Source organism: Hylobates moloch, unplaced genomic scaffold (genome assembly GCF_009828535.3).
Source record: "Hylobates moloch isolate HMO894 unplaced genomic scaffold, HMol_V3 SCAFFOLD_1, whole genome shotgun sequence".
In the NCBI taxonomy this organism is placed as follows: Eukaryota; Metazoa; Chordata; class Mammalia; order Primates; family Hylobatidae; genus Hylobates; species Hylobates moloch.
This window is the reverse complement of record NW_026652276.1, coordinates 63,474,336-63,501,383: the sequence shown is the minus strand read 5'-3', so window position 1 is coordinate 63,501,383 and position 27,048 is coordinate 63,474,336. Positions and strand designations below refer to the sequence as shown.

General features: G+C 38.3%; 1 protein-coding gene across 1 annotated transcript in view; it reads right to left on the bottom strand.

The window, feature by feature from the left end:
• The window catches only part of CCDC141 (coiled-coil domain containing 141), a 217,521-nt gene that overhangs the window by 48,321 nt on the left and 142,152 nt on the right, over nucleotides 1-27,048 (bottom strand). The window contains exons 8-11 of the mRNA XM_032755264.2: nucleotides 24,432-24,604; nucleotides 10,231-10,372; nucleotides 8,464-8,583; nucleotides 6,646-6,837 (exon numbers count right to left, since the gene is read on the bottom strand). Of these exons, the coding sequence (XP_032611155.1) occupies nucleotides 6,646-6,837; nucleotides 8,464-8,583; nucleotides 10,231-10,372; nucleotides 24,432-24,604 (627 nt within the window). The remainder of the gene's footprint in view (nucleotides 1-6,645; nucleotides 6,838-8,463; nucleotides 8,584-10,230; nucleotides 10,373-24,431; nucleotides 24,605-27,048) is intronic.

Genomic DNA, 27,048 nt, shown 5'->3' with positions numbered 1-27,048 from the left:
TTTATTTATTTATTTATTTATTTATTTATTTATTTATTTATTTATTTTTAGAGATAAGGTCCTTTGCTCTGTCACACAGGCTGGAGTGCAGGGGCACCACCATAGCTTACTGCAGCCTCGAACTCTTGGGGTCAAGCGATCCTCCCTCCTCATCCTCCAAGTATTAATAGCTAAAAACTACAACTATAGGCACTCGGCACCAGGCCTGGCTAATTTTTTTTTTTTTTTTTTTTTTGGTAGAGACGAGGTCTTGCTATGTTGCCGAGGTTGGTCTCGGACTCCTGGGCTCAAGAGATCCTCCTGTCTTGGCCTCTCAAAGTGCTGGGGTTATGGGCATAAGCCGCCAACCCCAGCCCGTTTTCAGAATTATTTAAATAATTACTGAATATTTTCAACTTATTAAAAAGATTCAAAAAATCTATTTGGATTGTTGATAGTTTGGGTAGAACACTGAGCTGACAGGTTTAATAAGCATAAAAACTAATTATTGAAGCCAAAATCATATTTATAAATTCTGTGTTTGTATGTTTTTCAATTTGGGAAAATTTATGTCAAAGACCTATGTGGTTTCATTTAAAGCCAAGTTTCATAATTCACAAGAAAGACGCATACATAGAATCAGACAATACAAATCAGTAAGAAATACAGGCCAGTGAAAGATTATTAGTAAATCACGATTTACTTCTAATCAGCAATAAACCAGAATAAAAAAGTATAAATAATTACTAATTTTCTGCCAAAGTATTAATATTAAACTGCCTTCATGAGCTAATCTGTTATTAAGGTACATTACTATGCCTCCCTGGAATTATATTTTCTCATTTGCTAACCAATGTAAGCAATATTAGATCATTTTAAATCACTCCCCTTGAGCAGAGTTTGTATAAAATCAAATGTGTCTGTAGACCTACAGATTAATATGTAATTGGATGATGTAGAAATAGTAGAAATTATTTGACACAAGTTTGTATGCATTTTCAGTAATACTAATGGTTGACAGGACCAGACTTAAATAGCCTGTAACTCCCAAGAGCAATCTAAACAGGGTAAGAAATTTCAGGCAATGGTTAGTCACTATATTTTAAAGATTTTAACATTTTTCTTAATTTAACTGAACTTGATAGGAGAGCCTGCAAATAGCTCTCAGAAACAGAAGCTCTCTCCTCATTTCCATATTCCATTTATACATGCCTCTGTGTTTTGCTGATGCTTGTTCCCTCAGCCCAGAATGATCTCTCCTCAATTTTCTTCTCTTGTTTATCCTTCATGAGCAGTTAAAATGCTACTTCCTCCATGGAGCCTTCTAAGATGCCCTAGTAATAATTAACTATTTTGGGGGGTACTCAAAAATAGCTCTAGGAGAAAGAGAGCCATAACCAAATTATTACAACACAAAGACACATATACAGACAATATTATGTGCACACTGGGGAGAGACCACCAACTCTATATGGAGTAAATAGGGAAGAGCTTCCCAAAGGAAGTGACATTTGATCTGTGTCTTGAGAAATTGTCCACAGTGAGAAGGCATCAAAGGGGATCCCAGATGGGAGGGATAACTTGTGTAAAAGCGTGAAACACTAGCTGTGAAGACACTCGCTGATTCAGAGGACAATACATGATCTTACTGTGAGTTAAGTACAGGTTGCACAAGCTGAATGGTAATAAAGAGGCAGAGGGATATTCGTGCTGGGATAAAACTGGCCAGCAGATTTCAATTTGTTTCCTGCTGTAACCAATATAACTGAGATACATTCTCATTAGGTTGAAACCACCGATAGATGAGTCGGAATCAGCATGGCAATCATCAGGGCTTCAATAAGATCATCCATTATAGGCTGGGTGTCAATATTATGGGCAGTCAGTTATGTGCAATTCTCAAAACATAAACTTCAATTCATCCTTCTTTTCTAACTGCTCAAAAAATCCTCCTTGAATGCAAATGAGAACCATATTATTATAGAAATTCCCTTAACTCTGTACTAGTTAATTTAGGTGAATTAATGATAAACTTTAAGACTTTATTCATTTGTGATAAAAGTTATTTGCAACTTGCTTTATTACACTTGTCGAATTACCTGAATTTCAGGAGGTAACGTGATCAGATTTACCTTAGAATGACTTTTGTTCTGGCTGCAAAAAGAAGGGGAGTGTGAAGGGGGAAATATAGGAGGCAAATTGAGCAGGCAGAAGATGACGTCATTAAGCTGGGTAAGAGATGATGACAGCCTGAACTGAGGAAGTGATGGTGCAAGTGCCAAGAAAGGGGGGTTCAGAAATCTTTTAGGTTGGCTCAATAAACAGATATGGGAGAGCACGGCCTTTGAAATAGAAAAAACAAAAGGGAAAGAATTGGGGATTAAACTTCAGTTTTGATGTTTGCTAGTGCTTGATCTTACACACCTCACCCCTCAGAGCCTCAGTTTCCCATATTTACAAAATGGGGATCATAGTAACTAAAACATAGGGTGTTATAAGGATTAAGTAAAATCAGGAATGAAAAGCGCAGTACCTAGTACAAAGTAAGTGCTCACTGAGAAAGTGATTGAAAGAGACATAGAAGCTTCTACATAGGATTCCTGAAAGGATTGTGGAGTCATTAACCCAATGCCAAAATACAGAAGGAAAAGCATATTTACGGAAAAGACACCAGCTGTGTTTTGCTGAGTTGGAGGAGCCTACAGGATACATAGCTAACTGAAAGCGTTGGTTTGGAGCTCAGGAGAGTTGGGGCTGAGGAACCACTTTTGAGTTATTGGTGAAGAAATCATAGGTGGGAATATGGTTTTTGTAGAAAAAGTGCGGACAAGGTGCAAAAGAGAGGGCACGGGCAAGAATTCTATGACCCACCATGCATTAAGAACAAAAAAGAAAAGAGAATTAGGAGATAGGGGAAGGAACAGACAAAGAAGTAGACAGGATTATTCTACTTATGTGAAATATGCAGAAAAGGCAAACCTAGAGACACAGAAATTAGATCAGTGCTTGCCTGAGGCTGGCGGTGGGAGCCAGGACTGACTAAAAATGTATGCCAGTGCTCTTCCGGGGATGATGGACATATACTAAAACTGGAGTGCTATGGTGGTTGCATGATTCTATAAATATAGGAAAAATCATTGCATTATGAAATATGTGAGTTTTATGCTACGTAAATTATACCTCAGTAAATCTGTTCTTTAAAAAAGAAACCCAAAGGAGGTGAGAGTGGGTAACTGGGTCAAATAAATACTGCAGAAAGATTAAGCAGGATGAAGACTGAAAATATACTACTTCATTTGTCAAACAGTAGGTAGCTTAAAAGAATGTTTTTAATGGAGGGAAGAGGTGGCAAGTGGAAGGGTTGAAACGGGAATAAAGTGAATTGCAGTGGGACAAGGACAGGATGAGCAAGTAGAGGTGGGGAATATCTTCTTCCCATTTCAAGAGTCCAAATTTGAGCCTGGGCATCATGAAGAAACCCCATTTCTACAAAAAAAAAAATACAAAAGAATTAGCTGGGCTTGGTGGCGCATACCTGTAGTCCCAGCTACCTGGGAGGCCGAGGTGGGAGGATCACCTGAGCCTGGGGAAGTCAAGGCTGCAGTGAGCTGTGATCATGCCACTGCACTCCAGCCTGGGTGACAGAGTGAGACCCTGTGTCTCTCTCTCTCTCTCTCTCTCTCACACACACACACACACACACACACACACACACACATGCACACACACAAAATAGTCCACATTTGAAGGGAAATAAAATGATGGAGTGATAGCCTTGGTGAGGGCAAGACTATAAGGACATAACTGTAGAACAAAGGGAAAGACGCAATGGAAAAGAAGCCTTTTAAAAAGAGGGTGGCCAGGCGTGGGAACTCACACCTGTAATCCCAGCACTTTAAAAGGCCGAGGTGGGCGGATCACCTGAGGTAGGGAGTTCGAGACCAGTCTGACCAACATGGAGAAACTCCTCTCTACTAAAAATACAAAAATTAGCTGGGTGTGGTGGCGCATGCCTGTAATCCCAGCTACTCCTGGCTGAGGCAGGAGAATCGCTTGAACTCCGAAGGTAGAGGTTGCGGTGAACCAAAATCACGCCATTGCACTCCAGCCTGGGCAACGAGAGCGAAACTCTGTCTCTAATAATAATAATAATAATAAATAAAAATTTAAAAAGTAAAAATTAGAAGATGATTGCTGGAGCTAGATGCTGAAGGATGTAGGAATATTCAGGAAAGGACTAATCACAGATTTGTGCTGAACAGGAGCAAAGACTTTAGTTTATTGGAACCCATGGAGGACAGGTGAATATGTCAACAAATTTGGAAGTCAAGGCCATTATTCTCAATGGCTTTATTTTTTTTTTTCAGTGACGTATGAGTTAAGAACATTGGATGAGATTTAGGGATAGAAACTAAGGTAAGATGCTTGAGAATTGCTACCAAATGGGAGCCAACAAGGGAGCATATGGGAGACCCAGCTGAGGCAGAGGCCTGTGCATTTGTAATGGGACCAATCAGCACAATTGTATGATTTTCCACTGGAGCGTCTGGAAGCTTGGAAGGAAAGGCTGAGTAAACAGAGTATTGGATTGATCTCATATTGGGAGTTGGCAGGGTTAGTCAGGGTGGAGGGCAGGGAGTTGAGGGGATGGAGGATGGAAAGGAAATGAGTAACCATTAGCCGGTGAGGAAGAAAGGAAAGCCAGAGGGGGAGTGAAGTAATGTACAGGGAGCATCGCCAGGATTGGAAGGATGGAAGGCTTTGCCAGGTAGGAAAACAGATATAGCGGAAAACAGAAAGCAGGAAGCTAAAATGTTCTGATTAAATTGTTGTTTGCAAAGCTAAGCCTCCTGGTCCAAAGGCCAGAGTGGATCAAAGTGGATGCTTAAATGAAAGCTGAGGAGGTTCATTTTTGGCAACGAAGATGCAGAAAGCAAGTACTTCTTTGTAGCTTCTCTACCATTTCATGTCCTGCATTATAATATTCATCAAAAAGATAATTCTGTCAGTTGGGAATAGTTTGGAACTTGCCAAACCATGAGAGTTTAGGGTCAAGAACTAAAAAGAACACAAAGGATAAATGCTTGAGGGGATGGATACACCATTCTCCATGATGTGATTATTACACATTGCATGCCTGCATCAAATCATCTCATAAATATATATACCTATGTATCCACAAAAATCAAAAATAAAGAAAAAAGAAAAATAAAGAGAAAAAGCTAAAAAGAAGTCAGAAAGGACAAAGAGTTGAGTAAAAATGTAGAAAAGGATGCAGTGGTGAATTGAGAATATTATAAAGGAATTGGACAGAGGAGAGGTGTGCCGGCAGGACGGCGGTGGTGAGAGGTAAGAAGGAAGGTGTTGAGAAGGTGGAGGTGAGAAGATGGAAAAAATCAAGCACATACTTATCTTGGGTTGGCTCTACCCCTGAGTGAACCCTACTGGCTCTGCCTCCCACTAAACCAGCACCCATCTGCCTGAAGAGGAGAGTGATCTACATTTACACGGGGATTACTAGGATTGGGGTTAAATAAAGTGGGAAAATAAAATAGGGCTTTTCTATTACCGATGCCAGCCTCAAGAAGCAATGACCTTTGAGATAGAATCCAGTGTACTAGAGGGAATATTAGAGGTCATCTAGTATAACCAGACAAAATAAGGCCTCAGAAGAAGCTCTGAGGGGTAACATATGAAGACACATCACACAAGGCAGATTCGAGACTGAACCCAGAGGCCTGTAATTTCCAATTCTGTGTATTTCAAATGAACCACACTAACTGCTAAGGTATTCAAAAAGATCCATGGTTTAGAAGATGACTATTTTGAAATAATTTTGTTGTATGTTTAGGATATTGTAAATATTTGTAGGATGCAGTAAAAGTAATTCCAATATAACCAGTTTATTTGTGAATATACCACAGTATCCACATGTACAAATTTGTATGATTTTTAATAAGACAACTTATTTTCTGAGCCTTTGTATGGTGCCTTGAAGAATGTGGAAAAAAAAAAATCAAAACAAAACAGAATCTCGGGACCACAAACTTACTATGCCCAAGGGAAAGTTAAGCTTGGGAACTGGATCACACACACAAAAACCACTTTGCTTTTGTTTCCAGATAACTGTAATTTTACAGCTTTATGTCATAGCCTCTACTCCCTCTTTTCACATGTTTACTTTATCTTATGTGATATGTAGATTTACTAGGTGTGCAACAATGCATAATTTACTTTTTCCCCATGTAAAATGTAGGTTTTCACATGTAAAATGTAGATTTGCTGAGGCTAATCAGAGCCTCACAAGAATGTAACCAGCTGCCTCACGGCCTATCCTCCCTCCTTTTTGCTTTCCTCGTGCTTGCCCTTTCTCCTTTAAATACTGAAGTTCCCCAACTCGCTTTTGGAAAATGCACAGGTCACAGGTGCTCCTGGAATTTTAATTTTTTCCCAGGCACATCTTGACCTTGGCTAAATAAACCTTTATAGATTGAGAACTGCTGCAATCACTCTTTGGTTTACAAGAACACAGGGCCTGTAAGTGAGCCCATGCACAGGGGTAGAGGATATGGAACTACCCACCAAGGCAAAGCATATATCCCCACAGAAAGCAAGGACATGGGCAGCGGCCACCTTGCTGAAGAAGGTTAACACATAGTACCGTACCTCCTCTGATGACTTCAGAAATGCCACGTAAGTTTGCAGGACTTGTGATCTGTAGTCAATGCTTTGGCCAAATAGGTTTAATTCTTCTGCTAGCCATCTAGCTTTAGAGGAAAGTGATACCATTTCATCGGATACAAATTCATTTTTCTCCATCATGGTTTTTGCAGCTGCTTCTAATTCATGTGATGTCTCCTGTAAAAGCAAAGCACTGGAGGTCAGAAACTGCCAGGGGAATCATGAACATTCACATTGCATTATCTTCTGCATATCCATCAATTATGATTATTAATTGAACTTATACCAAGAATCTCCTCAATAAAGAAAGACACAACTTCCAAAATTCTAAAAAAAAAAAAAAAAAGGGCACTTTAGAATGAAAATCGTCTCAAATTATTCTTGGTTCTATCAGCTGTACTTATTCTGAGCACTCTATTTTCTGTGTCACAAATAAAAGAAAGGTTGCTTGGTATGAAAGGCTAGAAATATTTTAAATAATTTAAATGAATTAATTATACATGAGATAGCTATTTGAAATTTAACAATACCTCCAGCAAATTCCTAATTTTATTATACAAGAGATGGCAAATTTACAAAACTTATTCATTAGTTTTTAATTTACAAAAAGATGATATATCAATAGTGCAGTCTTATTTAAATCTCTATCTAGAAGGGGTGGTAGGGAAAATACTACATATCAGGCCTAAATAACCTAAAAAATCAGTGACTTTGATTGCTCAGGGATGTTCTCCTATATTCTGAGTGTAATTTCTGTTATGTGAACTCCAACCATTGATTAAATGGATGAATAGAAATTGTAGGCATGACAATTATGCATGTCATAGAAAGAGCCACGTAAAATTTCATGTGAGACCAACCTAAAAACCAAGCAAAATGAAAGAAAAAAGCTCTGCAGCAATGAGAGATTGCTTCCCTACTTGTGATTAATATGCTTCCCGAGTACTCCATCGAATGAAGGTAATTCTAATTTACAGGCCCTGCTTCCTGATAGCACTCTGGGAAGGAAGGAAGCAGGGAGTTTCTTCCCTTGTAATCTCCTCCCCATTTCTAAAATGTTTACAATTAAAAAATGAAATGGAATTCAGACATAAGTTTTAAGTATCTTAAATAATAAATAAAAAATACCCCATTTAACAAAAATATTGGTGTGTTTGTGAGTTTCTGGTGGGGACACAGTCCATGAAGGAGGCTCTTCTGCTGAAAACTGGAGTCACAGGGCTCTTTCTGCTGACCTGGGAGAACCAGAGGAGGGCACTTGACTCATGTTCCTTGAACTTTGCTGGAGCAGACAGAAACTTCAGGGCAGGTTTGGAGCCAAGTGCCAAGTGAAAGGGGTAGGAGGGAGCTGGAGAAAGTGCTGTGGTGGGGGTGGGGCATTTTCTATCTCTGAATGTTAGGTATTGGAATCTCGCAATAATGCACGTTGCTTCTGGCAATTTTTTGGTAACTTGCTCTTGCAGAAAAAATTGCCAATAGTCAGAGAAGCACTGTCCCTGCCTCCTCTGTCACCCCCAAAATGAGGCTTTTTTTGAGAAACTGCCCAGGCAAGAAAAGGGAACCAAATGAGTGTTTAATACCCAGCTGTAATGCTGACTTTCAGTGAGCACAAATGCCCTAATAAATGCACATATATATATAATTTAGACACATAAGAATATGAGTTTTTAAGTCATTATGTGCTACATACGAATTTAGAATTGTAAACCTCAAGTCAGCTAGGATTAAGTTTATAGCTATCAAATATTTTTAAAATTATATTTACAAAATTATAGCCATAATAATCATTCGCATTTTATTTACCTTAGCTTGCATATCTAGTTCCAGATATTTATTCAAAATCTTCTCTGATTCAGAAAGGGTAGAACCGACATCCATTGCATTAGAAAGTACTGGACTGATTTTCTGAATTGACATTTCCACCTTTAGGAGTGAATAATATATGGCAGTCTTAGTAATATATTTTTGCATATATGTATGCACATGTGTCAGGAAGATAAATATTATTTTATAGATTCTCGTTATACTTGAAATATATTTTACCTATATTAATCTAATATAGTTTTATTCAGAATTTCATGTTTTAATAACACTGCTCTTCATAGGAGGTAATACTTGTGGCCCACCAACAAAGGTTATATGTTGAAAGACATTTCTTTTATTAACAGCTATGAGATATAAGCAATCATCCACATCCTCTAAGAACTTATCTATATTACCTATGAAGGATAATGCACTTGCTAACACATCAACAGAGATGAATTTAGCTGTGAGTTGAATAGGACCCAATTTACAGGCATGTTTTAAAGGCAAGATCCAGAGCATGAGCATTGCAGTATTTTGGGAAGAGGGACTCTGGTGAAGCCCCAAACCCTGGACATGCTGTAGTAAAACACAGGGAGATACTTAGGACATTTAATTGATGAGCTTGGAGGACTATGATTTGATCCTCGGTGGACATGAGTCATTGACTAAAATGACCCTTGAAGGGTTCTGTTCCATTCAAGTTACATGATTTGTCCTCTTGCTCTAACTCTAGTCCATACTCCCCAGACTCAAATTGGCTCCAAATTGGCAATAGGACAAGTAGCAACAGCTGAGGTCCTACTGTTCCACCACCACCAAATTGGCTTGGGCCTCAAGCTCCAGGCAATGCAGCACCACAGCTGCCACCATATTTGGACACTCCCTAAACCCAGGTGCCAGAACAAGGATAAAATCCCCAAGTTTCTGGATTAAAGGTGAGAAGGCAATTTAAATACAGACATTGATATTTAATGTCCCCTCCAGTGAAGTCTACTAATTCTATTCATGTAAGTTCAGGCATATAAGTCCATTGTATCAAATGAAAACATCACTGAAAATTTGAGACCCAGCCTCTGCAGCAAGATTCATTAGCATCAATGCCATGGAGATATTACTAGTTTTTGCTAAAGATAAATAATTTTTTTATTTAGTCAAATTGTAGCTCCTTAGTTTTATTCCCCTTTGGAAACAGGAAGTAAAATTCTTCCATACCAAGCCATCATGTTCACTCTGCAGAGAGGATTTTCACATGTATGTTTATATGCAGAATGACTGTGTTGCCTTGCACTGGTCTAATTCAATAAAATATAATAATGGCAACTTATTCCTTGAAAAACCTAAAACTCATAATATTTGGGATGTGTCTATGTATCAATCTATCTACCTATCTATAGTCCTGGTGTTGTATGGTACTATGGTAACAGAAACTTGTACATATTTGAACCATGCTCAGAACCATGCAAATGAAAGATCCCCTCCATTACCATCTGTACTTGGTTCAGTTAACACAGTACTGTGCAAAGCGGGAACTGCCTTTGTGTATATACCTTCAGGCCAGAGGCGCAGACAGGCCACCTGGGTCAGGGATGGTTGATGAACAATAGTGAATTACAACTCTGTTTAGTTCAATTAAAGGACCCAATGTGGCACATAAGGGCAGCCTAAGGAGACATGCCCCTGTCCTCCCGCCATGCCCACATACTGCCCTACCATATCATCTATTATCACCAACTTAGATGTGTAAGTTTTAGTTTATGAAACTACCTTCCGTAGGTAACCCTCCACTGAGGCTGTTAGTTGTTGTTTCTTAAGAGCATATTCCTTGTGCGCTGAACACTGTTCGGTCAGATGATCCACTCGTCTCTTAATGCACCCCATCATCTCATGGATGCCGGACACCTGAGAGCTGAACAGAGCAAGCCAGCTGTTAATTCACTCTACCCCAATATAGAACACAGAATATTTGAAAACAGATCTGCTCTCATGTTAGGTAGGCGTTGGTAAAAGGCATCAGCTTTAGGATAATAGAAGTTAAGTAGCTATCATCTCGGCATAGCAGAAAGCAAAAACAAATTATATTCCTTTGTTTTGTCAGTCAGTCCTGAGGGAAAAGATGAGTTATGGGTTTTTGCAACAAGGTCTAATCTTCTTTTCTAAAGGCTTACTTTTTAATATTTCTGTAGGATATTTTTAAAACCTTATGGCAAAGCCACAACATGTTTACCACGACTTTTCCTTAGGATGTTATTTAAAAACTTCATTTATCTAAAGATGCTCTTTGAATAGAAACGTGGATCAGCCAATTAACAAAGCATTTACTAATCCAATAGGGTAAAATATTTATATAACACTAAGGTCCTTGTTCTCAATGATTATGAATGCTCAAGGCTGTATTCATTAGATGAAAACCAAATTATCACCAACAATTAGAAATCAAATATACTTGTTGATAAAAAAAAAAGAAGCCAAGCCTCACATTATCATTTTTTCACCTGTGCTGGCCTCACGAGAAAAAGAAAAGTGACGCGAGAGCTCCTACAACGAAAATGCCTCTAAAACAATGCATGAACTTTGAGTTGGACCCTAGCTCTAGTCCAAAGATATCTTAACAAGTTTCCTAATATTGTTGATGGAATGAACACTTACATTTTCCAACCTATCCCTAAGACTATTTAAGAAGTTGATGTCTTTCATTTCCCCTCAGTCATTTCCTTCACGTACTGTATTAATAAAGATTAACATGATAACCCTTAAATGTAATTACCCCGAGTTTAAAAAGAGCTCAGAACAAGGTACAGGTTTCAGTCATTTTACCTCAAAATAATTAATTTATGAGTCTGTAAAAATGAACTTAATTAGTAATGAAATGAGGGAAGATCCTAAATGACTGACAGGTAAAGTAACCTCACTGGAGTGATGATGATGCCGCTATACAGCTGGAGAACACTGAGGTGCGTCCTGTGGACCACAGGAGTCCCAGGTAAGTTTAATTGGAGGAAAATATGAAACCACTATGAGTAATCTTATTCCTGGCACATAATGTTTCACAGATATTACATTTTAAACATTTAGTTTTGCATTTTAATACGTAGAGACAGTGAAGAATATAATCAAGACATCAGGGGATTCTTCTCATTTATCATTAAGAAATGGTTCTTAACAACACTAAATTCCATAATACTACAAAAGCAGTGTATTGGTAATATGAATTGTATTTTGACTAGGCTTTAGACTTTGAAATATTATATGCTCAAAAGGCATTTAAAAGCCCAGCTTTCCTATATACTGTAGGCTCCAAGTTTTCTGCAGAATATGGAAACCTGGAATGAGAAAAATAAATTGAATAAAGGGCATTGTGGAAAGAAGGTACAGAGAACAAAGGTTGTGAAAGGAAATGGGCAAACACGTAGAGAAGAAATATATCTGAAAGTGGCAGAAAATGCCATTATTAAATAAAAGGAATTTGGAAATGATTAATACAATTCAGAAAGAAAAGCCAAGATAAAAGGTGCCCACTCCCACCTCTGAGTTGCCCTGTGTGGTCCCACCCCAAATGCCCTCGGTGTCTATTCCAGTTAGGGGCTATTTTAACAACTAAACTTAGAATACAGGCCTGCCTGACCCCAAGAAGCTGTAGCTTGGAGGGGAGTCCAAATTTTGAAAGTTTCCCTAGGGGAAACTAGATCTCAGTAACCAGTTCCAGCCAAGCATCTTGATTCCTGTTCACATTACTCTTTTTATTCCCTGGCCTTCTCCAACGAATAAGACTGTTAGCCAGCTTCTTGCAGTTATCTATAAGTCCTAGCCATGATGTCTCAGGTACCAGAAGTACCAGAACTCAGACCCACTCTCTGACTCTGGCCTGAACTTGCTCTAGCATCCCCTCCTGCTCCCAAATTTCCCACTTTTGAATCCCTACTTTGTCTTAATTATGATGCTCTAATTCAACACTCACACTGAGCCCAGCCTCCTCTTTGGCCATTTGAATACAAAATGAACTCTCTTTCTAAAATGGCATCACTCAATTGTACAGTGTCATGGGAAACATAGATCATAGATGCACACTTCTTATAAATTTGCATATAGTCATAATAGCTATTTAATACATTCTTGCAACAGACATGCCACTTTGTTAAGTGCATTAGATGCAATATTTGATAGAATCCTTAAAATAAATTTGCGAAGTGTCAGAAAAGTAGCAATAACTTCAATTTTTAGCCAATGAAACTGATCCTTCACAGGTGACATAACTTGCCCTAGAGACACACAGCTAATAAGTAGCAAAGACTTGATTTAATTTCAAGTCTCTTTGCTACCTGAATAGACTTAATATACTTAATAATTTTATTAAATTCATGATTAGTTATACATCTTACCTTCAGGAAATTTAAGGAAAAACCGATTACATTGGTTTAGTTTGTACCATAAAATTTCATAACTACAACTAATAAAAACAGCTATTGAGCTCTTACTGTGATAAGGCACCATTCTTAAAAAGTAGTCTCTTTCCTAATCCTCATAACAACCCTATGAGCTGAGTAGGATTGTTATCCCCATTTCGCAGATGAGTAGATTGAGGAATAGAGACAGTCTCAGTAACTGGCCCAGTTCTGAAATGGCTGACATCTGATCTCAGAGTTCACACTCTGCCACCTCATAGTGCTTTTTCTGGGTCTATGACACATGACGTGGGGTAGGGAGTATTTTCTCCTCTAAAATTTCACTTTGCCTTCAGTTGAGTGTTCTTGGCTGTCATAGAAACAGAGATGGCCTGGCTGACATGCTCTTTTGAAACCGGCTGGCTTTTCTAGGTAATGCAATGCCTGCTGTAGTTTTCAAAGTGGCCACTAGAGGGTCATGGTAGCTTGTTCAAATTACTACGTTTCTTGAAGGTCTCTCCAGCACAAAAAATAGGTAAACAAAACCAAACCAAGCATTCCTTCCATAAAAGCGTTGCTTTATAGCAACCTACAATTTTAATTTAGGTGAATTACAACCAATCATATAGGATCTATCTCTCTGTTTTTCAGTAACCTTGGAGATTCGGTCTCATTTTGTGGTGATTTATGCCTTATTATGTGTATCTATTGTGTTGTAAACTCTTTGAGGGAAATAAATGGTGTCCTATTTATTCTTATATCCCTTGTAGAACTGAATACATAGCCTTATAAGTAGTAGAATATCAATGCCCATTTTCAAATAAAATAAAATAGTCTCTGGTCATTATTTAAGGGAAGAAAACACAGATTTAAAGATTGAGAAGAACATATGCGCAGTTACCGTATTTGAAATGTCGTAGTAACGGTGTCCAGTAGTTTTAAACAATGATGACTTGCACTTTTGGCCACTTGTAGAAGTTTTAGGCTATCCAAAGACTGCCCAATTTCTTCTTTGGTATGCTTTAGTATTTATAGTTACGTTAAACCAAATTTATCGTGTGTAGTTTGGCTCCATACTTCCTTCTATTTAAAGCCTTAGAGGGACAGACTGAACTGCCTTGTCATTCTGTGCATCATTGCCCATCCTGTGTGTACTCCACTCTCACGTGTGGCTTAGATCCTTTTCTCGGGAAGAGAAGTTTCCATTCATTTTGTTTACTCTAGCCAGTTCCCATTTCCCTCTCTCTATGCCCTTATAACTAGGTCATTTCTGTCTGATTGGGCGGTAACCAGTTCCTTTTCTCTGATTCCCAGTTGGAATATATCCATCACATTCCCAGTCCTAGGGCTTTTTCTATTCCTTCTTAGTGACACCCTAATCTGCAGGTTACATTCAGCCCTGATTCCATCCTTTTCCATCAGAAATTTTATACGATGATACCAGGCTTTTCTTTTGAAAGTTCTGAAACATTTTAAAACCTGCATAGCATGCACATTGACAATTTCCTCAGCACCTGAATGGCAGGTGATCTGATCAAAGGAAAGGTATGACCACACTCTTTGCCAGCAATTCTTACATGAACTGAAAATAAATTGATAGAATCTCATCAGTCTCCCAGAAATGAGTCCTATTACTTTACAGTCCTATTAAATTAATGATGAGACAAGAACTGACCGTGGGTAACAGAAACTTGGTTGAACCAAAAACGTGGTGGCCTGTCATTTTGTTCTGATTTGGAAGTAACACTGCCCATGTGCAGCCTGACTGAGTGGGAGAGGGGCTAACAATGGGCTTAGACTTCTAGCTCTAACAGTCTGTGGCTTGGTGATTTGCATTGGAAATATTGATTGACCTTTGGACTGTCTCTGTAAGAATGGATTAGAGGATGCCTGTCTGTAGTGTGAACATGCGGTACATCAGATTATTCCTGAGGTTGACTTTGACTTTTCCAAGCATCACAGATTGTGAAAGCTTCTTCAGGCATTTGTTAGAAATTCCAAATGAGAACATTCTCTCCCTTATTCATTGAGCCAATAGAGGGGAGTGGAGGGAGAAGAAAAATAATTGCTTTTTTTTTTTTCTCAAAGAGCAGAGACGTATTGACTTCTGGTTCAGGAACAGACTGTTCTATTTACTGTATGGAAGCAGTTGCCCTATCTTTGCATTTGTTGTAAATTGGGGCTAGAGGAGGGAAGCAAATTCCAATGTCAATGTGTTCTAATGATTATTTCTGAAGAATGGCAAGTTGCTTTCAAACCTTTCATAAATTACTATCGTCAGCCCATCTGGATTAGGAGCTGAACCAGATGGTAAGCACTTGACAGCTTACTCTGTCTCATTGGGAGGGATCAGCTTACCATATTTTTCTTTTTGTCTATGGACAAATTATACTTTGAAGGTGGAAAAAAGTCTTCCTTATCTTTAGCTTGCTTCTTCTTTTAATGGGAACCCAAAGAGTGTCTTTTTATGTTTATGGTTGTCTTTATTTTTGAGAAAACAACTGCTGCTCTCTAGTTTTCATCCCTACTTTGAAAAAGTGCCATTTATACTGTAGAAGTGAAATGCGTATGTTTCTACAATAAATTTGATTCTTATTTAAGCTATATACTTTGAAAATTTCTCCCACCAAACATTTCTCTCTCTCTCTCTCTCACACACACACACACACACACACACACACACACACACGATGTTTTATGTATAGATAACAAAGTAGAAACAGAAAGCAGTAAGTGTGGCTGAAGCTACAGGGCACCTGGGTTCTTGTTCAGATGCATGTAGAGATGGCCAGAAGTTCCATTTCTATGAGGCCATAGAGACCAATATATATGTCCTATGTGAAGGGTGCCATTGCTAGGATTCTTCCTGAAATCAGTAGCAGAGCTGGAATTCTCCGCCCTCATTAGGGGAGGCTGAAAATGCTGCAGCCAACTGCTATGGGGGCCATGGAATTAAACATGGCAGAGCCATCAGGAACCACATCAAGCTCTCTTCTGGTTTCCTGACTGCATCTTCAAGAGCCACAATATCTCCACAGATGCTTGTGTGACCCTGATTGAATAACAGAAGTACATTTTGATGCTGGACTGAAGGTCCTATGAGTCCAGGTGGTCACCGCAAAGCTGCTAAGGAGGAAAGAGCAAAGAGAGAAGCAAGCAAGCAAAAGAAAGTCAAAGAAAAAAACCCTCCCACTCCAAATGAGAGTGCAATCCAAAATCTCAAAACACATGAGGAAAAGCAAACCCAAGATACGTTCAACAACCAAGAGATAAATGTACTCTAGCTGTAAAGAAAATAAGTACAGCAATCTGACAATGACTTTAAAGTAAATGCCTGAGATCATCAGAGAGATTTAAAAAACCCAACACCCACACTAAAAGACCAAGAAACTTTGAAACAAAAAGTCAGAAATAAAACAAAATTAGATACAAAAAAAATTAGAAATCACAGAAATGAAAACAGTATATTTTCTAAAATAAGAAATCAATGAATGAAAACAAAGGGAAAATGGACAAAAGAGAAAATAGCCTGAGGACCCATGGAGAATGCAACACAAAGAGTTAAAATAGTGAAAAAACACCAAAGACAGGTAAGAGACCGGAAAGAGACCAAGAGGCTCCAACATTCTTCTAATAGAAGGTATACGAGAAGAGAAAAAAAGGTAATAGCAGAAAAGTAATATTTAAAAAGATAATTGCTGAAATTTTCTCATAATTTGCTACATAGTACTGAGATTAAAAGGGCACAGCAGGAGCTAAACAGATAAATGCACACATTTGAGATTATTTGGAAAACATAAAAATATCTTTTAATGTATTTCCTTCCAAAAAGACTTTCTTTTTGGTAGTCCCCTGGCCCTCCTCACTTACTCCACCCCACATTAGTATTATGCCTTCTAGAGAATTTGGGTCCCACTTGTACCTACTTACCGTTATATTGTGAGGATACTCTGTCTTAAAATATTCTTCAAAAAACTATTTGATACGGACTTAGAATATTCCATTATGTACTTTCCCTTAAACTATCCAAACATTTCTCTAGTTTCTGGAAATATTTAGGTGGTTTTCGGGTTTGCACTATTATAAATAGCACTGTGATGAGCATCTTGTTCATAAATATGTCCCCTCACATCTCTTTCTGTCTCTTTTCTTTGTCCTCTTCTCCCTAAACCCTGTAATATGAGAGGACTCCTCAATCACCCAGGGCAGGGATTTCTGCCTCTTTAGTCAGCCTTCCTCTGGAGGTTCTGTGGGTCCAGATCTTTTTACGCTGGGATCTTTGCTACTTCACTTCACATCATCAGCATTATAAATGAATACATTCATATTGCAGTGATAAAGATACTTTATGAGAACCTAGTGTAGTTAATCCTGGATTTAATGGGAAGTGTGAACTTTTGGTACTTTCCACACTAAGAGTTTTAGAATGATAAAATCCTTAACAGTGTTAACAAGCCAAGATTGCAGTTATGACATTTACCCAGCCTCTAAAAAGAACAGCTTAATATAGACATGAAAATATTTGGAAAGTGGCTGGGTTGACTGTCATAAGAACTCAACTTTGTAATTTCCTAAATTTCACTATCTGACATTTACCATCTAAATGCATCATCAAACTCTTTTAAAAGCAGTTATTTTTAAGTTCTTAAATGCTTAGTACAGTTCATATAAAATGCAGGCATAGACAAATCTACTAGGCAAAGGAAATGTGTTTGTTTTGTTGGAGAATGGAGATTGTTTTTGTTTGTTAAGATCTTTGTAAATGTTTTCACTATGTTAAGGGCTTTCCTTCAATGTCATGCCAGCCCCTTAACATTTCAAATCAAGTCACCTAGTATGTAATACTAGTGTAATGTAATACCAAGGTAAAAAAGAGGTTTCTTGGGTGGTTTCAGCCCTGGGTTGATATCATGGTCTGAATGAGGACATGATACCGTCACAAATGAAGTAACTAAAGAATGATTCAGCCCAGCACAGAATGAAAAGTGAAGCCATGAGATACATGTGACAAATAAAAAGGAATTCAATAAACTATTATGTGGTAGATATTGATTCAGTTCATCTTGGCTCAAAGATGTAGACCCTTCACCCATCTCAGCCTACCAAATACAGCAACTGTTCTGAGCCCTCTCAGATTTCACCCTTTCACTTGGCCTATCCTGATCTCAGACTTTAGGATTGTGTCTCCCTTCTCTGAAGAAGTGACCCCAATATCCACTGTACTCATGGTCCCCTCATGCCTGGAGCATGCTTCCTTGATGTGCAGCTCCCTGACTGGACATGGGACAGGTTCTGGGGATTTGGGGTCAGTTTTATATGGCTTTGATAGTCCAAGGCCTGGTGCTGGTATGTCATATAAGATGCTCATATGTACATTTGATAACTTCCTAAATAAACTGAAAGAAAGAAAAACTTTGCAGAGAAGTTGGGACTTGAGCTGAAGCTAGAAGCTAGAGTAAATTTTAAGTGCACTAAAATATATATTTTTAAAAAAGGATCCATGTTCATTTAGCCACCAGGCTTCTTGTTATTGATTAAAGCTGAATGAAAGGAGTAGAAAGACAAAAAAGCTAGCAACCTAACAGAGTAGTTCAGATCAGCTTTTAAGTACTCACACCACCTCTTACTGCAGTGTAACAGGCAATAGGGCAAGTTATTAAACTTCTCTGTGCCCCAGTTTCCTCATCTGCAAAACAGGGACAATGACAATAGTAGTACCCATTTCACAGGGTGGTTTTGAGGATTAAATTAATTTATGTCTAGAGCACAGAAGTGTTTGCCATTATTGCCAATGAGTCTTTGAACATAGTGCACCTCCGCCCTCACTCTGTAGTCTTGTCTGACACCCTTCGCCCCCCTGCCAGCCCCTCCTCCAGCCACACCACCCTTCTCTCTGTGGCACCCTTACTATTGCTCTGCCTGGTCCACTCATCTCCCAGCTGCTTTCAGGGCAGCCCCCTTTGTTCTTAGAGAGTCCTTCTCTGACTACAATGTCTAAAATGATCTCCTGCTCAGTCACTGTATCTCATTTCCCTTTTATATTTTTTCATAGTACTCATTGCTGGGTAAGAGCATCTTATGTATTTGATTTATCTGTTGGCTATTTCTTACCAACAGAATAGCATAAGCACCATGAAGATGGACACTTTACCTATCACATTCGATGCTTGGGAACATCTGATTTACAAAAGATGCTCAATAAATATTTCTGAACAAACAAATGAAGAAAGGGATCATGTTCTGTTCCAAAAAGTTCATAACCATGCACAATATCAACCAAAGGAAGTAGCAGTAGCCAACACAAATGAAAATTGTGGGAAAAGAAAGCAAAATCCAATTAACTCCTGTTTTACGTCTCTGTAAAATATGAAAATACGAAGATCTACATTAAGAAGGCAGTAAGTGTTGGATCAAAACAGATAATGCTTAATTAAAGTTATACCAAAGCAAAATATTCAGTTAGGATGAGGCATATAAGCTTAAATCCACCATGATGAGGTAGAATGAAACCTTATACAGTCCTTTAGGCAGGTATAGAAATTGAGTTAACTCTGAAGCAAGTTTGTCAATTATATAAGTTAATTTTAGCAAACAAGAAAGGCAAATGAATACTTCACAAGGTAGCCTGGTCTTACTGGGTTTTTGTATGTTTTTGAGCTCTGAATTGGTAACTGAACTGAGAGAAAAAAACGAGGTCCTAATTTTTGTCCCATTATAGAAAACTTTACCCTCACACAAGGTCCTGGACCCAGCACTTCCAATCACCACAGATTCCTGTGTCTTAATAAATGCAAAATTATGCTTGGTAGCAGGCCATCTTTGGTTTTTCCTTAGACTTGGTTCTCAAGGGTGATGCGTAGGGAGAGATGAGGAAGGCTGGAAGCCAGAGGCTTTCAACCTCACTGTAAGTCTAAGTTTGGCCATTTCTATGATTTAAGTATGGTTTGTCCTCACCAAAACTCATACTGAGGCTTGGTTCTCAATGAGTTGGTGTTGGGAGGTGGTGTCTTCAAGAGGTAAATAACGTGGTCATTAAGATGGATTAATGTATGTTTCATAAGACTGGGTTAGTTCTCTCAGGAATAGATTAGTTCCCACTACAGCAGGTTGTTATAAAGCGAGGCTGTGTTTTTCCCTTTTTTCACACATACCTGGTTTCCTTCCAGTTTTCCATCATGTTATGAGGCAGCATGAGGTTCTTACCAGAGGCTGACCAGATGTGGCCACCCAATCTTGGCCTTCCAGCCTCCAGAATCGTGAGCTAGATAAACTTCTTTCTTTTATATATTACCAGTCTCAGGTATTCTTCTACAGCAACAGAAAATGGACTAAGGCAACTGTTATTACATACACTCGTAAGCATCATAAAGAATGCACTAAAATGCTTTTAAAATTAAAGTGGTTATGTGACAGATATTGTACTCCAAAAAGATAACAACTATTTAGTAATGACTTGGAATTATCATCAGATTAAATGCAGGAAATAGAAAAGGCAAGAAAACATGTAAATAACCACAATTTGCTTTCTGAAACTGCTCAAACTTCAAATGTATTTGATTCCATGATAGTAAAACAGTGTAAGTCTGTTCCTAATAAAGTAGTGATTACTGAACAATAATGAAAGGGTCTCAGATTTACCAAGGAAGCTTCATCTCAGATAAATGTAAACTTCTGAGGTCCTATTTGACTAACAGAAAAAAATCTCAGATCAAAGGGCCTCTGAAATTCTTACCTGCCTCAATACTAAATTAAGGCTTTTATTACATTAAGATAAGTGTTTATCTTCCCTATTTCAAATATTACCTTTCCAGTTAGTGAAAATGAATAGAATTTGATACAACTGACTGTGTTGTAATCATTTGAAACAATCATATTACCCTCAGTATTTTTTTTAAGCTCTTTATATAGACAGTAAAAAGGTAGAGTTATACACTGTATAACATTTCAGTCAACAATGGTGGTCCCACAAGATTATACTGCTGTATTTTTACTGTACTTTTTCTATGTTTAGATACATGAATACCATTGTGTTTCATTTGTGTATAATATTCAATACAGTATCATGCTGCACAAGTCTGCAGCCTAGGAACAATAGGCTAGCCTAGCTATGTAGTAGGCTATACCATGTCTAAGTATGTGTAGGTATGTGTGTAAGATGTGTGTAAGTGCACTCTATGATGTTCACACGACAGCAGAATCACCTAAGACTCATTTCTCAGAATGTATCCTCACTGTTAAGTGATGTATCACTGTACTTGCTTATTGAGCCCTCTCTATGTGCTGATGGTGGTGTACATAGAGAGGCCTCAATAAACAAGTGAGTTTGTGCTCAACTGGTGGTGCTGTCTCACTCAATTTTAAAAAACTCTATAAAATGTATATCTTCATTTTACAAAGAGAAAACTGAGATTCAGAGAAATTAAGTTTAAATGTCATGGCATTGTTTTGGCACTCAGAATGTATGAACTAAAATTCCTTTAACATGAAGTCTTGGGTTTCTTATCCATACCAGTTTTTTGGTGTCTGGTAATAGGAACCTTAATAAATTGTGTCCCATGAGTGTGGCTGGCACTCAGAAGTCTCAGAAGCTATTGTGATGTTCAACAATATCTGCTTTGCTCTGTTGAAATTTACATTGATTTCCATTGCCAGCATTCTAAACTCCGTCTTCACTCCAGCAGTGGCTGCACTCGAAATATTATCCTTACATTCTATTTCTTTCCTGTGATGGTGACTCAGTTCATTGAGCACATTAATTATTAGATGAGGAGAGGAAGCAAATCCCAAACAGAATGCATGGGATTGAGGTCAGTAGCAATGTATGGCTCTAGTTTGCAACCGACAGTCTAATGCATTTCAGTTCAATTTTTAATGGGTTTTTATTCTAGATCTACCTTCTGAATCCAAAAATGTCCTTTGCCAAGAAACAATTTTATTTTATCTTCAGCTCCTCCTGCAAAATGAAAATACTATTGATTTATAAAATATTATAAAATCTCAAGGAAACCAAATACCTTGGAACCACAATGTTGACAGAAACCATACTGCTAATGATTTTCTTAAACCCACTTACCTAAGCATTAATTCAAGCTTTTTGAAATGGTACCTAATTATTTCTTCTATTGAAACCAGTCTGTATCATGAAAAACAGGATTGTAGATGTCTCTTTGAAAAACAATAATTATGTAAAAATTAAGACCAAAAAGAGCAAACGAGGTAAAAAGAAAACTGGTATGGATAAGGAAACTAAGACTAGTGGCAAGGGAGTTTAATTTCATACATGTAGAGTGTCAAAAATAATGCCATGACATTTAAACTTAACTTCTCTGAGTCTCAGTTTCCTGTTTATGAAATGAAGATGTCCATTTCATAGAGTTTTTTGTTTGTTTGTTTTTTGTAGTTGAATGAGACAGCACCACTCTTGGCACATAAAGAAGCAAATAAACATATCAGCCATTACAAAATGGATGGCTAAAAACAGTCAATAAAACCTCAAACATAGAATGTATATAAAATAAAAGCAGCTTTCCTCTTATATTTAAGTTTTGAAAACAAAGAATTACTGATTAGAGCAAACAGGATAAAATTCAGCAGTAAAAAGTTATGACTACTTTTCTAACTCCAGGAGTTAAACACCAAAACTAAATAGGGAACTTCAGTTTCTGGTCAAGATGCGGGGACTGGATTTACCCTCACGCCTTAACCAACTAGAAAAATGAGTACATGAGCAATGGTTTTCAGATACTGAACAATTGGTAGCACAGGGCTGTGATCTGTTAGAGAAGGAAAATACATGAGATGAGCCTTATGATTGCACTAGTTCATTGCCTGGAAGGTAATTTTTAGATCAAAGCTCAGAGAGGTGGAACTAAGCAGAGCCTGGAGTTCTTGCTGAGTTGAGAAGACAGGAACCAGGCTTTGGGTCAAGGCATCTTGAATTTGTGGACAGGGTACCAGATAGGAAGGAGTAACCCACAAACAGAACTCCAGAGATTTGGGCGGAGGTCTTCAGCTACATGGTGATCTCCCCATGTGTGAAAGGAACCTTTCCACAGCCAGGGAACGTGCTGCAAGCAAAGAGTAGCCTGACCAGAGAAATAACATCTGTCTGTGCTTTGAGACCCATTTGTTTCACTGAGACTGGACCATTTTGAAATTATAACTGGAAACCTTACCGGTTAATTCAGTCATCATATGACTCAAATCAATGTCCAACATGTACCCCAAGTCCAGGCACAATAAGTGTCCCTTCTACCCCATAAGATGTTTTCTGTATTGTTCAAGACATTTATACATTCTGGAAAAGCTGGAAAAGAGGAGGAGAAGGAGGAGTTCCTGTATCCATATTTTGTGCCTGGATGGGAGGAAACACCTTGAAACTCCTGAAGCCTAGTGGACACCCCTATTACCTAATGCACAGCTTGGAGCTAAAGTAAAGAAACTTAGTAAAAAATGTAGTTATTCATTTTTCAAAGGGGAGAATCCCTTGTCTTCAAATAGCCTCAACTTTTTGGCTTTTATTGGAAGACCTTGGATTATTTCTAATCTTAGTTGTGCATGTAGCACAACTTGTTTGTAGCAAACATCACAAACCCTGGGTTAAATACCTCTGTCCAGATTCAGACTGTCTTCTGGAAAGAATGATCCCCAAACCCAAAGTTACCAAATCAACGCCTTTAAACTCATCTAAAATAGAACAGAACAAGGGTTTAAACAGAAATAAAATGATTTTATCACATTTCACCTATTTCATGGTTCTTCAAATTGAATATCTTTGAGTTTCAAGGAGATTGTAGACATGAAAGGTGAAAAACTGGGTTTAACCCATTTATAATTTTTTTTGTTTCTCTCTGTGAAAAATGTAAGCCCTGCTTTCATTTCTTCCCGGTCAATATGCGTTCCACTATCTGCTCTGTCATTTCCCCTTTGTCTTCCAACCCCTGTTCTTTCCCATACTTTCCTACTGCATTCTCTCTCTGTTTCTCAAGGTCTTTCTCTCTCTTCATGCCCACTAAGCTCAACACTGATGCATTCACCAAATGTGCTCATAAAACAGGCCCACCCAGAGCATTGTTCAAAAGCATGGGGTCTGGTGCCCATGCTGTTGGATTAATAATTGTCACTGTTTACTTAGGGTTTTGCATGGTGAGCCACCAAGGTCATAACTGGAAGGAAATTGTGGTATTTTATTTTCTCCCAGTAAGAAAAAGACAGGACAGGATAGACTCAAGACTCATGAACCAAAGGGAAGGAGCTATTCCATAAAGATGCTAGGGTTTGAAAAGCCTTGGGAACTAAAGCTCTATTTCTTATTTTGTCCATTCCCTTTCCCCTCCTCAGAAATGAGTAAACAGAAAGTTTTAGCATATGTAAGTCTCCAGGCTCAGAATATGGCCTCACTTCTGGATGAGCAATGGCTGTGTTCAGAATAGCTGTTGATCAAACTTCAATAGATCCTTTTAAGCCATATCATAATGCAGCAAAACATCAGAACCAGAAAAAGACAATCATGCATCTTATTTTTTAGCACGTTGTGGAAACTGTGAAAAAGCTTGTTACACTGAGAAAGAAATCAACTTTACTCACCTGCAGGAGTCTACTTGGCTGATTAAGGTCTGTCCCTTTTGCAAAGCATCAGCTGTGCAGTCTTTAATTTTTCTGTGTAATTCCTCATGCCTCGCTGCCAAAACAGCCAGACTTAAACCCTCTGATTTAAGGAGCTTAAGGTAAGCTTCAACTCTTCCAAGTACATCAAATGCCTGCCAAAGAAAACATACTTTCATTTTCTGCTTCTCTACTTTAAAATCTGCATCAATGTGTACACAAAACACTAGCAATTAAACCAGGCCAAACAATTTATTAGTTTCATTATAACAAAAAACAACCATCTAAATCTTGGAAGGTTGTTGGAAAACAGCTGTATAGTTTTTTAGAGTTCCATTTAGGGAAACTGATCATAGCTTAGTTCAGCATAACTAAATGTCAATACCATAAAATCACCAAAATAGTTTACATTGAGAATGTATCTATACAACACAAAGAGTTGTAACTGCATAGAATTTGGAGAGTCAGTCTGGTTTGTTTTGTATATTTTACACTGTATACAAATAATAGATGAGTTATTTAAAAACATTATACTGGCTTTTATGGCAAGAATGTTTCTGTAATATTCCTTAGAGGAAATTTCCCAGTAAATTCCACTTTGCTCTTGAAACACTGTAGGGAAATACTCAAGAAATTATGAATGTCCTTTTTTTCTCTTGCTTTTGCAGATATAAGACCTTCAGTCTATTCCATCCAAGGCATCCATCTGTCTTCAGAAGAGATTAGAATTTTGTTCTGAAGGCACGCAAAGAGTAAGATCAAGGTAATATTTAGCTTCTGACATGCAGAAATAGGATTATGCATAAAAAACATAGCCTTGCAAACCAAGATATTGTCTTGAGAGAAGATTTTAAAATTCCTTTATTTTCTTCTTTTATTAGCAGATCAACAACCCAGCATGCAGGATTAAGCTTATAGAATTAACATAAAATAGAGAGGAGTTAGCCACTGGGCCATTAAGGCTTAGCTGGTATTAAGATGGAGGAGTGTATGATATAAAGGCAATGAAAGAATACTGTGGGTATATGAGGAGAAAGAGAGAAAGCAGAGTGCAGTCGTCTTTGTAGGTCTCCTGATATCTCACCTAATGTCTCTAGGAATAATTTTGACCTAGAGAACAAATGGTACATTGAAGAAAATCTGAATGGCATGGGAGGTCTTGCCACATTGACCTTTAACACTATTGGAAGAAGCCACCTTATGGAATGTTCCATACCAATCTGGAAAATAGTCCTAACACAGTCAGCTGGGCAGTGCTGTGTAGTGAGGCAGGGCCTTGAAGTGTAGCCTGCCTGGGTTGCTGAGTTGGAAGCCAGTGAGCTTGCCAGGAGCTGACCAGTAGAGCAGGAAGACCCCACAGAAGACCCTAGGTAAGGATCCCAGACCAAAATAAATGAGGACAGGTGGGCTCATGAGTCCAGTACCACTAAGACCTGAAGGAGACCAGGCAAGCAAGGTTGAGCTGATGCTGGGGCAACACAGGCGAAGCCAAATGTAGAGGCTATGGTGATGGAGGTACACAAATGCACTCATGCCCCTGCGCCTGCTGCCATCTCAGGGGGTGAGATCTAGTGGCAGAATTGGAACTGGACAAAATTCGAATTTATGAATATCACTCAAACAGTGTCTTACTACTTATACACTGGTATTCTATTTCACCACCAATGTCCTCATGTCTCCCATGTCTGCAATTCTGTTTATTTAGAATATTTAAAACAAAATCATTCTCACTTGTTTAGCAGCGAAGAGGAAGTTATAATAATAACTATAGTTTAATAAGAACGGACTACGTGCTTGCTTCAATACTGTGTGTTGCACAATTCTTATTCAGTCAATGAATATTGAAAGCCTGCTTAGTTCCAGGCACATTCTCCTTAACAGCCCTAAGAGGAAGTAAGAAATTATCCCCATTATATGACTGGGAAAACTGAGTCTCAGAGAGGTAAAGTAAATTGCAGAAAGTGACACTTCTACCAAAGAGCAGATTTGGGATTTATACCCAATTTCCTGACTCTGAGACCACTGCTTTTAAATCCTGGGCTGTGGTGCCATGTGGCAAAGGATTACCTTGGAAGACTTAAGAAGGAAGGGCTATGTCAGAGAAAGTTGTAATCTTGGGCGGAAAAGGAGGGATTTTAAAACTTACTTTTTGTAAATATGTCTCTGCCTTTCCTTCTTATAGGGTAGAAAAGATACAGAGAAAGGTTGAGAGATTTCTCTTATACTATAGGACTGTAAAAGAAAGAGAACTTAATTAAAGAAACTTTGAACTTGAAGAACTCTTCTTTATCTGATTCTTTTGCTTTCCCGCGGTTGGCAATGGAGCCAAGTGCAACAAAATGTGGATGTTAGAAAAGATGATGATTGGTCAGGCACGGTGGCTCACACCTATAATCCCAGCACTTTGGGAGGCCAAGGCGGGCGGATCACTTGAGGTCAGGAGTTCGAGACCAGCCTGGCCAACATGGTGAAGCCTCGTTTCTACTAAAAATTAAAAAAAAAAAATTAGCCAGGCGTGGTGGCACATGCCTGTAATCCCAGCAACCTGGGAGACTGAGGCAGGAGAATCACTAGAACCCGGGAGGTGAAGGTTGCAGTG